Source organism: Mesocricetus auratus, unplaced genomic scaffold, assembly GCF_017639785.1.
Source record: "Mesocricetus auratus isolate SY011 unplaced genomic scaffold, BCM_Maur_2.0 Super-Scaffold_100026, whole genome shotgun sequence".
Classification (NCBI taxonomy): Eukaryota; Metazoa; Chordata; class Mammalia; order Rodentia; family Cricetidae; genus Mesocricetus; species Mesocricetus auratus.
The window spans coordinates 24,325,957-24,340,384 of NW_024429207.1; the positions used below are offsets into that span (position 1 = coordinate 24,325,957).

Sequence of the window (14,428 nt, forward strand, 5' to 3'; positions counted from 1 at the left end):
GAGCCTGAACAGGAAAGCAGGGAGCCACCGCTAGGGCGCGACCCTCAACTCCACGTCGTGCGTGGAGCTTGGAGCACATGGCGGGCACAGGAAACCGCTGGGGTGCGGGAGGCTGATCTCGTGCGGTTGCCGGAACTTGAGACTCCGAGTCAAGGAGCACAGGCGCTCGTGGCCAGTAAGCAAGGGCTGAACCGGCCCCAGATAAAGGAGAACCATGGCAGGAGGCCGGGAGGCACGTGTCTCCCTTCAGTTAGATTTCTGGACCAAATCTTTGAGCAACCGAGTCAACCGATAAAGAGTCAAGGCCTGTTTTATTTCCAGGGGCAGTAAAGGAATAGGCCGGGACCCGTTACCCAAGTTCACTTCCCAAATGTGCACAGTAAGAGAGAGCCCAAGAGGCAACTGGGACGCCCGGGCGTGCGGGTGTTGTTCATTCAGACCAGAAGCGCCCGCATTCCAAGGACAGGCTTAGTTAGGGGAGCTCACTCTCCTCCTGCCCAACGAAGCCCCCGCAGGGAAGCAGAGTCCCGCAGGCCCGGGGCGGGGCACCGCAGACTCAGTTATCCTACTCAGAGGCCCCGCTCACCAGCTGAGCCCAGGAGGACCCCCTTCGTGCGGGTTCTGAAGTCTCAGTAAGAACCACAGCCATCTAGGGGGCCCCTGGCCCCGATCAGCCGTCCCATTCCCACCCAGCTCGGGGCACTGAGGACTGCATGCAATGCCAGCCCACTTGGGACGAGGAACACGGATGTCCCTTCAGCGTCCACTCACACCTCACCTATGCAGGTGAGCGGACTTCCACGGTGTCTATCTAGGGCACACCCTGGCTCCCGAAGCTCCTATCCTTCCCCTACTTCAAGGTTCCCGGCTGATGCCTGGATTCAGACTTTATCCAGTCTCTCAAGTGGCAAGATCGCTCCCCTACTTTTAGGTCCCACTCGTCACAGGGCAGGGTACTCACAGGGTGATGGTGCCGTTTGGCAGAAGGCCAGGGTCCGGAGGTTCGGGAAGGTCCCCACTGCCGCACACCACCCTCCTTCGAGCCGAGTTGTGGGCGCCGCCACTTAGTCCCTTGGACCGCTCCCCAGAGCACTTGCAGCCGCGGATGGGGACCGGGCAGCCAGGCGCACCCCGAGTTCCGGGAGCCAGGAGCAGAAGACACAGCAGCAGCGGCAGCAGCAGCAGGCGCACGGGCGGCACCGGCATCCTGCGTCCCCCGGCGCCCATCAACCCATCGCCCCGCGGGGACCTACAGCGCAGGGGCCAGACGGCGCGCCGGCCGGAGGGACCGGGGCGTGAGGGAGGCGTGCTCAGCGGGAGCCCGGGGCGCCCGAGGGCGGGGCGGGGGGGCCCTGGGCGGAGGCAAGCCTCGGGGTCCCCGCTGCGGCGCCCCGGGGGCATGGCTTGCGTGCACCGGGGCCCGGCGGGACGCGGGCGCCACTGACAGCGCAGCGCGGGTGGCCCCCCCGGCGGCGCCGCCCGAGTCTCAGCGCAGCGCTCCGAGTTGATAGAGTTGATAGGAGCCTGGCCCCCGCGCGTCGCCGGCTCGCTCTGCGCGCGGCTGGGACCTAGCGGATCGCGCCGGGCTCCTGCTGCTGCCGCCACCGCCGCCGCAGCTTCGTGCCATGGATGGGGGCAGCTCGGCGCCGCGCCGCTCCAGCCGCCAGCCCCCGCCCGCCTCCCTCACCGCCTCATCACTCTGCGAGGCCCTAGCGCCGCCAGATGCGCAGCCAGGCGGCTGCTCTCCTTCAAGTACAAGCCTAGAAGCCAACTTGAACAGCCACCCACTCCCAGTCCCCCTGCACCAAGACTATGTTTCCATCTCTACTCTTTCTACTGGCTAGGGCCCTTTCTCTCCACAACCCAACTCAGATCTGTAAGCCAACCATCGCTTTTCACAAAACCCTCTCATCCGCCTGCTCCCTCGTTGCTAGAACTTTTGTTGAAGTTCAGGCTTGACCTGGGATGTCTAGTCCTCCGTGTCAAGGGCTGAGTTTTGCTCGGGGATCTAAGGTTTTTCTTTGCCCCTGACACGATGAGCCGATCTAAAGTTGACTGTACTGTTCCCACCCCCAAATTTCGATTTGAGGCTGCAGCAGGAGGACACAAGCCCGAGACAAGGAGGCCATAGACCTTACCCTGTGAGCAGTGACCTTGCCCAGCAGGAGGTGCATGTCATTAGGCCAAGGAGAGGTCAAAGGCTAAAGCAGACACTGCCAGAGTTAGCCTCCTGTTAATGCATGCACGTTTGTGGTGTGTGTGTGTGTGTGTGTGTGTGTGTGTGTGGTGTATTTGGGGGGGTGGGAAACACTAAATGAAAAGAGGGAAAAATAAGAGAAGGCCCAGGGATCTGGGTGTGGGCGGAGTCAGGGCATCCCAGTGTAGGTTTCCAGGCCCAACGATGCCTTTCCTCAGTTGTTTGACTTCGGACACAGCACGTGACAGTTAGGGGTGTGTAACCCATTGGGTCCCGCCTGTCCCGTTGTATATGAATGTACCCTGTGGCATGAGGAGGAAGAAGACGGTCCAGTCGTGGGCAGGATCTGGTGTTGACAACTGGGGAGGAGAATGAAAGAGCCTGTGGACACGGCATCAGAAAGCAGCCGTTACAGCAGTCCATCAGCAGCTGGTGACAGAGGACTGCAATGTCAGCTGTCAAGAAGGCTGTGGTCAGAGGACCGGTGGTGACACATTCCCAGTTTCCCCACAAAAGATAACGTTTTTGTCTCTTAACAGAGCCCCCACTGCTAGGTAGCAGGCCAGCTTCAGAGCTGGGGCAGAACTGCTTCCCACCCTCTGTACCGGGAAGTGGCCCCACCTTGGACCTGTTGGGGAGCCCAGTGCCTTTTGCCACTGTGGTAAGTGAGCTAAGTCTCCCATCTCCATTGCTGGGAAGCAACTTCTCTCCTTGGCCTGAAGGCAGCAGACATTAGTTTTCTTTCCCAGCTTCCCTCACTAGATTCCTGGTCAACCCCTGTGGCAGGCTCTGTTTCCTTAAACTTCCAAAGATAAATAAATAGTGATTGCAAATGGAGGAAATGAGAAGGGGAATGGACGTCCCAGCAGGAGCCTCAGGCAGGCCTAATGGAGACTGTGTCCTCAGGAAAGGGGCCAGAGATGAGCAGAGACCAGGCACTTATAACAAGCTGCCTATCCAACCCACGCAGGTCTGATATACTCAGAGAAAAGCTGAGAGGCCTCTGACAGTGTCACAGCTTGTCCGTGACTTCTCTTTGCTAAAAGACAAAGTCTCAGAAGGAAGCCTCTCGTCCCATGAACCCTCCAAGGCTCACAAATTACAGATAACCCTGGCAGGCTATGGAGGGGAGGCACATTGCGGTAGACATGAGGTGCCTTGTGGGGACATTTACACAGCACTCACGTTCTGATGGGCATCATTTTGACTTCTGCACAATGCACAGAGTGTGGGGTGCATCCCTATTTGTATATCTGGAGCCAGAAACCCAAGTCTCGAAGAGCAGGGATGGGCACTTCCTTTTGAAATTCTTTCTAAACGCCCACTTGGCTGCTCAATGCTTTCCCACATAGGTTGCACTCTCCTGCCTGTACTTGGGTACAAGTATGGTGTGTGTGTGTGTGTGTGTGTGTGTGTGTGTGTGTGTGTGTGTGTGTTAGAGGGCTGCTACCTGATACTCACCTGTAGTCCCACTACTTGGGAAGCTGAGGCATGACATTCACCATAACTCAGGAGTTAACCGCCAACATTATGGGACTGCGCCTTAAAAGGAAAACAACACAACACAACCAATGGCTCATGCATCCCAGGCTGGCCTGTAACTCACTGCATAGCCAAGGACGGTTTTGAACTCCCAGTTTTCCTAGCCGTGTCTCCCAGGTGCTAGGATCACAGAAGGATGCTTCCTTGCCCAGTTATGCAGTTCTAGGGATAGACAGTACCGGGGCTTCGTGTGTGGGAGGCAGGCACTGTATCAACTGAGTCACACACACATACATCGCCCCCCCCCCCCGCAAAAAGTATTGTTTTGAGGCTTCCTTTTTAAAAACTTATTTAACTTCATTTTATGTGCCTTGGTATGAAGGTGTCAGATCTCCTGGAACTGGAGATACACATAGTTGTAAGTCACCATATGGATGCTGGGACTTGAATCCAGGTTCTCTGGAAGAACAGCCAGTGCTCTTAACCACTGAACCATCTCTCTTGAGAGTGAAGGGAAACTCGCATTTCATTCCCATTCTCAGGCAATCTGGTTAAGGAGCCTGACCAATTAAATATATGTTATTGGCAAGAGGCTTGAGACTTGGCCTTGACTGGCTTTGGCTACATATCAAGTTTGAGACCAGCATGGGATACCTGAATTCTTATCGCAAGGAATGTAAATAAATAAAAATTACATATATAATTATATATAATGAAATTAAATATATACAATCTGTATATATCTATGGGTATGTATGCATGCACATATGTACTCAATGTATAAAATTATATATATGTGTGTGTATATATATGTACATATATATATATATGTATGTATATATATGCTAAATGCAGACCATGGTGCATCTCCTCTCAACATCGAACCAATACTATTTATATTCTAGTCAGCCTCAGATGTTTTGTGGACTTCTTACACAGACTTTGTCTGCATCTACACACACAGAGAGGGAGAGAGAGGGAGAGAGAGACACACACACACAGAGAGAGAGATTGGGAGAGAGAGAGACACACACACAGAGAGAGAGATTGGGAGAGAGAGAGAGAGAGAGAGAGAGAGAGAGAGAGAGAGAGAGAGAGAGAGAGAGAGACATTCTAGGGTTGAACCTAGGGCCTCACAGATTCTATACAAGTGCTCTACGGAATCATACACCATTCCTTAACTATACTCAACAGACCTTTCAGCGAAAGTTAGAATTAAGTACAAGATAATAGAGTAGAGGGGATTACCAAGAGCAGAAGTGTAACTGACCTATTTCTAGAAAAGTGAATTCCACAAATGTCTGGGAGTTCACAAACTCCACCTCCCTCCCCCCACCCTCGTTCTTCTTTCTCCTCTTTTCTTTTTTGATAGTCTCTTGTTGGATAGCCCCAGCTAGACAGATACTCTATATGTAGCCTAGGCTGGCCTTGAAACTCAAAACCCTTCCATCTCCACATCTTGAGGGCTTGTATTACAGGTGTGTGTCGCCATGCCTCACCTCCGGTCTTACTCTTTTTTTTTTTTAAGATTTATTTATTTATTATGTATACAGTGTTCTGTCTGCACATTCATTACCTGCAGGCCAGAAGAGGGCACCAGTTCTCATTACAGATGGTTGTGAGCCACCATGTGGTTGCTGGGAATTAAACTCAGGTCCTCTTGCTCTTAACCTTTGAGCCATCTCTCCAGTCCCGTGTCCTTCTGTCCCCATCACCGTATCCATCCCCCCATCACTAACATAATGACCATGCTGCTGCAAGTGATGTAATTTTGTTTTTAAGGACCAATTGATATTCATATATATATCATATATTTATCACATTTATCCATTGATAGGCACCTTGGGTCTGGTTTTCTGTAGCACAGCAGGATAACTGCAGTTTATAATAATTTATGGTATAGTTCTGTCTTTTCTTTCTTTGAGGTGCTTGGGATCAAACCCAAGGCCTGAATATGATGGGCAAGAACACTTCCATTGAGCTACATGCTCAGACTCTGTGACATATTTCAGAATAGCTGTAAAAGTACCAGTACAAGCCGGGCGTTGGTGGCGCACGCCTTTAATTCCAGCACTCGGAGGCAGAGACAGGCAGATCTCTGTGAGTTCGAGGCCAGCCTGGTCTACAGAGCGAGTTCCAGGACAGCCTCCAAAGCCACAGAGAAACCCTGTCTCAAAAAAACAAAAAACAAAAAACAAAAAAAAGTACCAGTACATAGGAATAATTAATATTAATGTGTAAGGGGAACAGAAGTACTTTTAGTTTTCTGAAACAGTATCCTATGTAGCCCAGGCTGGCCTCAAATGACCTCAAATGCCCGATCCTCCTGCCTCCATCTCCTATGTGCTGAGATTATAGGCATGCATTATACCCAGCTTGGGAACTGCCTATTATACTAATTTGACAATTACATACTGAATACATAAACTACATTGTTGCATTGTTCTGCATACCCATGTACAAACACTGTATCTAAAAAGTTCTGAGTGTAGTATGATGGCACATGACTGTAACCCCAGCACTCAGATGACCCAGGCAGGAGGACCATCAGTTATAGACCAACCCAGAGTGTGTACTAGGAGCTTGTCTTGAAGGAAGAAGAGGAAATAAGATTTGTTTCTTTAGTTCTCACAGCAGAGGGAGGTCTCTCTCTCTCTCTCTCTCTCTCTCTCTCTCTCTCTCTCTCTCTGTGTGTGTGTGTGTGTGTGTGTATGTGTGTGTGTGTGTGAGTGTGCTTGTAGGGTCCAGAAGAGGGTTTGTACATTGTCCTGGTTAGTTTGTCAACTTGACACAAACTAGACTCATCTGGGAAGAGAAACTTCAATTGAGAAAATACCTTTAATCCCAGCACTTTGAGGCAGAGGCACAAGGGTCTCTTGAATTCAAGGCCAGCTTGGCGTACAGAGTGAATTCTAGGACAGTCAGGGGGAGAGAGAGAGAGAGAGAGAGAGAGAGAGAGAGAGAGAGAGAGAGAGAGAGAGAGAGAGAGAGAGAGAACACCTTCATCACATTTTCTCTGTAGGGTTTTCTAGACCCCTTCTGTGTTTCGTCATCTTTCAGAGGCAGGATCCTAGCAACACCATGGTGAGTTATTGGCAGGTCATTGGCTTGATTTGTAATGTGGCACTGAACTGTTGCTTCCGATTAGCCTGAGTCACTGTGAGGCATGGGGCTGATGCTGCCCAGACCTTTTCCAGAAGGCTTTAGAGCAGTGGCCCTCAAGCTTCCTAATACTGCGACCCCTTAATACAGTTCCTTGTGTTGTGGTGACCCCCAACATAAAACTAAGTTTCATTGCTACTTCATAACTGTAATTTTGCTATTGTAATGAATCGTAATATAAATATCTGATATGCCGATGGTCTTAGGCAATCCCTGTGAAACGGTTGTTTGACCCCCAAAGGGGTCATGACCCAAGGGTTGATTGAGAACTGCTGCTCTTGAGGGCAGTTGTCTGAGTCCACTGCACTGCCCTGTACCTGTCTTGTTAGAACACTCATATTGAGAGTTTGTGATGTGACTTTTGACTTAACAGGAAGAACCCAGGCTGTTGGGAGCTACCCAGGTAGTTACCGGTCAGGGAGTGCTTCTCATTGGCATTCAGATCCTGCCACACATGAAACACCCACTTGTGACTCACACCTTTACCAGGGAAAACTTACACTCTGCCTCTATTCAAACCAGACTCACTCAAGGTAGCGCCGGTGGAAGGAAAGGATGAAACCCCCCTGCACACAAGCGGACGTTGAAGCTGGATTCTAGTCTTGCGTCTCTGCTGTACTTTCTCCTCTCTGAACAAAGGTAAAATTAAGCGTCAAAAGGCTGGGGATGCAGGTCAGATGGTAGGGTGCTTGCTTAGCATGCACAAAGCCTTGGGGGTGGATCTACAAAAACTCTTTACAAACTCTTATTTCCAATACCCCAGAGACAGAGGCCAGAGGGTCAGGAGTTCAAGTCACCCTTGGGTAGATGGCCATTCTGGCAGACAAGAGATGCTGTCTCAAAACAAACAGTTGAAAAGAGAAAATTACAACACATTCAATTGAAGGAGTTGATTTGGCTTTTGTTTGTTGTTCTCTTTTTTCTATTTCTGTTCTCTTTAATGTGTGTTTATTGTTCTTGAACCCGGCAATACTTTATTCTGTAAAATGAGTGCGCCAGTGAGCCCAGCAGAGGTCTGATTTTACAGACCAAAAAAGGGCTGAGGGAAGCAGAAGAAGGAAAGAAAAGTGATTGGTGGTTTCAAAGTTATTTTTCTTGGCTCAAAAACAAGCATATAGACTAATGGGTTAGAATAAAACAACAAAGTCCAGAAACAAACCCGTATACCAATACTCATTTGAGTTGAGCCAAAGGAGTCAACTTTAAATATTGGGAGAAAGATAAAGCTTTAACAATGGTACTAGGAAAACTGGATACTATGTGCAGAGAAACAAAAGTAGATCTTGTTTCTCACCTTATGTAAAAATAAAGTCAAAATGAAGCAAAGACTTTCTGATACAAGACCCAAATAGATTAATATCCAGCATATATGAGGAACTCAAAAAAATTAAACACACAAATCAAAAGATCAAATAATCCAATTAACACAGAGGCAAAGGACTGGGCAGTGATCTTAAAAAGTACAAATGGTGATCTGGAGTCTGCCCACATCGAAGTTTTGGGCCCCTATGCCCTCTGCTTAAGCTTGAGCTTGAGTCTTGGCTCCCTATGCCCTCTGCGTGAGGAGAACACCAGGAAAGGTTGGACCATCCAGAGCTGTCAACATCGAAGTCTTGGCCCACCTACACTCACTGGGAGACAAGAGGAGAGGGACAGGCCCCACCTGTACCCACTGGAAGAAAGGATGGGAAGACGACAGTATAAGAACACATTCAATAACAGAAAGACCAATATGACACTACCAGAATCTAGGGACTCTACACCAGCAAGACCCGAACATCCCAATGCATATAAAGCAGAAGAGAATGACCTTAAAAACAACTTTATGAAGATGTCAGAAATGCTCAAAGAAGAAAGAAGAAAATCCCTTAAGAAATGGAAGAGAAAACATACAAAAAATACAGGAAATGGAGGAAAAGATAAACAAAAAATCCAAGAAATAAACAAATCTCTTAAAGAAAGCAAGGAAACCCAAGGAAAAACAACCAAATAAGTGAAGGAAACAATTAAAATAGTCTAAGGCTTGAAAGCTGACATAGAGACAAAAAAATGAGGGAATGCTGGAAATAGAAAAGCTGAATAAACAATCAGGAACTACAGATGGGAGCATAACTAACAGAATACAAGAGATAGAAGACAGAATCTCAGGCATTAAAGATACAGTAGAAATAGATTCAGTGACTAAAGAAAATCTTAAGTCCAACAAATTCCTAACACAAAATATCCAGGAAATATGGGACACCAAGAAAAGGTCAAACCTAAGAATAATAGGTATAGGAGAAATCTACCTCAAAGGTAGAGAAAACATATTCAACAAAATCATAGAAGAAAACATTCCTGACCTAAAAAAGAACATGCCAATGAAAGCACAAGAAGCCTACAGAACACCAAATAGAGAGGACCACAGAAAAAAGTCCCCTCACCACATTAATAATAAAAACCCCAAACATACAGAATAAAGAAAAAAAATTAAGAGTAGCAAAGAAAAATGCCAAGTAACATATAAAGACAGACCTATCAGAATTACACCTGATTTCTCAATGGAAACTCTGAAAGCCAGAAGGTCCTGGATAGATGTTCTACAGACACTAAGAGATCATGGATGCCAGCCTAGACTACTATACCCAGCAAAACTTTCAATCACTATAGATGAAGAAAGCAAGATATTCCATAACAAAACCAGATTTAAACAATACCATGTCCACTAATCCAGCCCTCAGAAAGTACTGGAAGGAAAACTCCAACCCAATGAAGTTAACTACACTCACAAAAACATAGACATTAGATAATCCCACCTTACCAAACACCAAAAAAGGGGGCGGGGAATCCACACACAACACCTCCACCACCACCAAATCCAAAACAAACAAGAATTAATAATCAATGGTTATTAATATCCCTCAATATCAGTGATCTTAACTTGCCTATAAAAAAACCCAGGCTAACAGAATGGACATGAAGACAGAATTCATCCTTCTGCCGCATACAAGAAACATGCCTCAACTTCAAAGACAGAGGTTACCTCAGAGTAAAGGGTTAGGAAAAGATTTGCCAATCAAATGGACCCAAGAAGCAAGCTGCTGTAGCAATCCTAATATCTAAAAAATTAGACTTCAAACTAAAATCAATCAAAAGAGATGAAGATGGTCATTTTATATACATCACAGGAAAAGTCCATCAAGATGAAGTCTTAATTCTAAACATCTATGCCCCAATACAAAGTCACCCACATTTGTAAAAGAAACATTATTAAAACTTAAATCACACATAAAATCCCACACAGATATAGTGGGAGGCTTCAACACTCCACTCTCACCACTAGACAGGGACCACCAGACAGAAACTTAACAAAGAAACAAAGGAACTAACAGAAGTTACGGCCCAATTGGATTTAGCAGACATCTATAGAACATTCTGTCCAAACACAAAATAATATACCTTCTTCTCAGGGTCACATGGAACCTTCTCTAAAATGGACCACATATTTGGCAACATAGCAAACCTCAACAGATACAAAAAAAAAATAAGAATAACCCCTTGTATTTTATCGGACCACCATGCTTTAAAGTTAGAATTCAACAACACAAATTGCAGAAACCCTACGAATTCATGGAAATTGAACAATGTGCAATTGCACCATTTCTGAGTCAAGGAAGAAGTAAAAAAAATTAAAGACTTCCTAAAATTCAATGAAAATGAAGACACAACATACCCAAACTTATGTGACACTGAAAGCAGTGCTAAGAGGAAAGTTCATAGAACTAAGTGCCCACATGAAGAAACTGGAGAATAGTAACACTACAGAATTAACAGGACAACTGAAAGCTCTTGAACAACAACAACAACAGCAAAAAAGCAAACTCACCGTGGAGAAGTAGATGCCAGGAAATAATCAAATTGAGGGCTGAAATCAATAAAGTAGAAACAAAGAAAACAATACAAAGAATCAATGTAACAAACAGTTGATTCTTCCAGAAAATCAGCTAGACAAACAAACCTTCATCCAAACTAACCAAAAGGCAGAGAGAAAACATGCAAATTAACAAAATCAGAAATGAAAAGGGAGACATAGGCGCCTAGAGAGGACCCCCCCCCCCCGTCCAGAAGGATCACCCTGAGTCTGGCACACCTCAGTCTTCAGTCCCCTCCATCCTCTGCCCTGTGCTCAAGTCTTCAGTCCCCTCTGGTGCCCTTCCTGAGCTTGAGTCTTCATTCCCTCTCTGGTCTCTGCCCTGTGCTTGAGAGTGTCTCAGACTTGCCTGCACCCATTGTGAGACCCTTTGGAGTATTGGACCTGCTTGAATGCACTGGAAGAGATCCTTAGACCCAAACCCACCAGGAGGGGAAGAGACCCCATGAGCTCTCACTGAAAGAGGGGAAGGGAAGACGGCAATATAAAAACACAGCCAACAATAGAATAAACAGTATGACACCACCAGAGTCTAGAAAAACTCTACACCAGCAAGACCTTAACATACCAACAGATGAAACAGAAAAGAATGACCTTCAAAACAACCTCGTGAAAGTAATAGATGCCCTCAAAGAGGATATGAGAAAATCCCTTAAAGAAATGGAAGAAAACACAAACCAAAAAAAAATGCAAGAAACCAATAAATCTCTTAAAGAAAGCAAGGAAAGTGAAGAAAAAACAATCAAACAGATGAAGGAAACAATTCAAACAGTTCAACCTGAAAACCAAAATGGAGACAGTTAAAAAAAAATACAAACTAAGGTAATGCTGGAAATAGAAAAGCTGAATGAACAATCAGGAACTACAAATGCAAGCATAACTAACAGAATACAAGAGATGGGACACAGAATCTCATGCACTGAAGATAAACTAGAGGAAATAGATTCACCAGCAAAAGAAAGTCTTAAATCCAACAAATCCTTAACACAAAACATCCAGGAAATATGGGACACCATTAAAAGACTAAATCTAAGAATAATAGGTATAGAAGAAGGCAAAGAAAAAAAAACAGCTCAATGGTGCAGAAAACATATTCAACTAAATCAAAAAGAAAACTTTCCTAACTTGAAGAAGGAGATGCCTATGAAAGTACAAGAAGCTTACAGAACACCAAATAGACTGGATCAAAAACAAACAAACAAAAAACAGTCCCCTTGCCACATGATAGTCAAAACACTAAATATTCAAAATAAAGAAAGAATATTAAAAGCAGCAAAGGAAAAAGGCCAAGTAACATATAAAGGCAAACCTATCAGAATTACACCCGACTTCTCCATGGAAACTATAAAAGCCATAAAGTCCTGGATAGATGTTCTACAGACACTAAGAAACCACAGATTCCAGCCCAGACTACTATTCCCAGCAAAACTCTCAATCACTATATATAGAGAAAACAAGATATTCTATGAAAAAAAAACAGATTTATGCAATTAGTATTCACAAATCCAGCCCTACAGAAAGTTCCAGAAGAAAAACTCCAACTCAAGGAAATTAACTACACTCAAAATAACATGGACAATAGGTATTCTTACTTTACCAGAAGTCAGAAATAGGGGAAAAACTCACACACAAAACCACCACCAAAAACAGATCCAAAGCAAACAAGAATCAGCAATCGATGGTCATTAATATCCCTGAATATCAATGGTCTTAACTCACCTGTAAAAAGACACAGGCGGACAGAATGGATACGAAGACAGAATCCATCCTTCTGCTGCCTACAAGAAACACACCTCAATTTCAAAGACAGATGTTACCTCAAGGTTAAGGGTTGGGAAAAGATTTTCCAATCAAATGGACATAAGAAGCAAGTGAGTGCAGCTATCCTAATATCTAATAAAATGGACTTCAAACTAAAATCAATCAAAAGAGATGAAGATGGTCATTTCATATTCATCATAGGAAAAATCCATCAGAAAGAAGTCTCAATTCTGAACATATATGCCCCAAATATAAAGGCACCCACGTTCATAAAAGAAACATTACTAGAACTCAGATCACACAGTAAACCCCACACGCTTATAGTGGGAGACTTCAACACCCCACTCTCACCATTGGACAGGTCCACAAGACAGAAACTTGTCTCACTAGACACTGAAGACGCTGAAAAAGCCTTTGACAAAATCCAACACCCCTTCATAATAAAGGTCTTGGAGAGATCAGGGATAACAGGAACATATCTAAACATAATAAAAGCAATATACAGCAAACAGACAGCCAACATCAAACTAAATGGAGAGAAACTCAAGGCGATTCCTCTAAAATCAGGAATAAGACAAGGATGTCCACTCTCTCCATATCTCTTCAGTATTGTACTTGAAGTTCTTGCTAGAGCAATAAGGCAACAAAAGGAGATCAAGGGGATACAAATTGGAAAGGAAGAAGTCAAACTTTTGCTATTTGCAGAAGATATGATAGTCTACGTAAGTGACCCAAAGAATTCTATCAGGGAACTCCTACAGCTGATAAACACCTTCAGTAAAGTGGCAGGATACAAAATTAACTAAAAAAAATCAGTAGCCCTACTATATATAGACAGCAAAAGGAATGAGAAAGAAATCAGAGAAATATCACCCTTTACAATAGCCACAAACACCATAAAATATCTTAGGGGTAACTCTAACCAAACATGTGAAAGACCTGTATAACAAGAACTTTGAGTCTTTAAAGAAAGAGATTAAAGAAGATACCAGAAAATGGAAAGATCTCCCATGCTCTTGGATAGGTAGGATCAACATAATAAAAATGGCAATCTTATCAAAAACAATCTACAGATTCAATGCAATCTCTATAAAAATACCAGCACAGACCTCAAAAGGACAGTCCTCAACTTTATATGGAAAAACAAAAGACCCAGGATAGCCAAAACAACCTTGTACAATAAAGGAACTTCAGGAGGCATCACCATGCCTGACTTGATGCTCTATTATAGAGCTATAGTCCTGAAAGCAGCTTGATATTGGCACAAAAACAGACAGGTAGACCAATGGAATCAAATGGAAGACCCTAATATCAACTCACACGCCTTTGAACACCTGATCTTTGACAAAGAAGCTAAAACTATACAATGGAAAAAAGAAAGCATCTTCAACAAATGGTGCTGGAGTAACTGGATGCTGACATGTAAAAGACAGCAGACAGATCCATATCTATCACCGTGCACAAAATTTAAGTCCAAATGGATCAAAGACCTCAACATAAATCCAGCCACACTGAACCCAGGAGACTGCTTCATGAACATAACACCAGTAGCACAGATACTGAGAACGACAATTAACAAATGAGACCTCCTGAAACTGAGAAGCTTCTGTAAGGCAAAGGACATAGTCAACAAGACAAAACAGCAGCCCACAGGATGGGAAAAGATATTCACCAACCCCACATCTGACAGAGGGCTGATCTCCAAAATTTACAAAGAACTCAAGAAGCTAGTCTCCAAAACACCAAACAATTCAATTAAACAGTGGGGCACAGAACTAAACAGAGAATTCTCAATAGAGGAGTCTAAAATGACTGAAGGACACTTAAGAAAGTGCTCAACATCCTTAGCCATCAGGGAAATGCAAATCAAAACAACACTGAGATACCATCTTATCAGAATGGCTAAAATCAAAAAC

The 14,428-nt window shown here is 44.8% G+C and overlaps 1 protein-coding gene across 2 annotated transcripts in view; it reads right to left on the bottom strand.

Moving 5' to 3' along the window:
* The window catches only part of Adgra2 (adhesion G protein-coupled receptor A2), a 42,235-nt gene extending 40,905 nt beyond the window's left edge, over window positions 1–1,330 (bottom strand). Inside the window, exon 1 of one of the 2 annotated variants that reach the window (XM_005066583.3) lies at window positions 962–1,330. In XM_005066583.3, coding sequence (XP_005066640.1) covers window positions 962–1,227 — 266 coding nt within the window. In that variant the 5' untranslated portion in view covers window positions 1,228–1,330. The remainder of the gene's footprint in view (window positions 1–961) is intronic. The other variant, XM_040731740.1, reaches the window with a different exon arrangement.
* Between the last annotated feature and the right edge of the window lie 13,098 nt (window positions 1,331–14,428).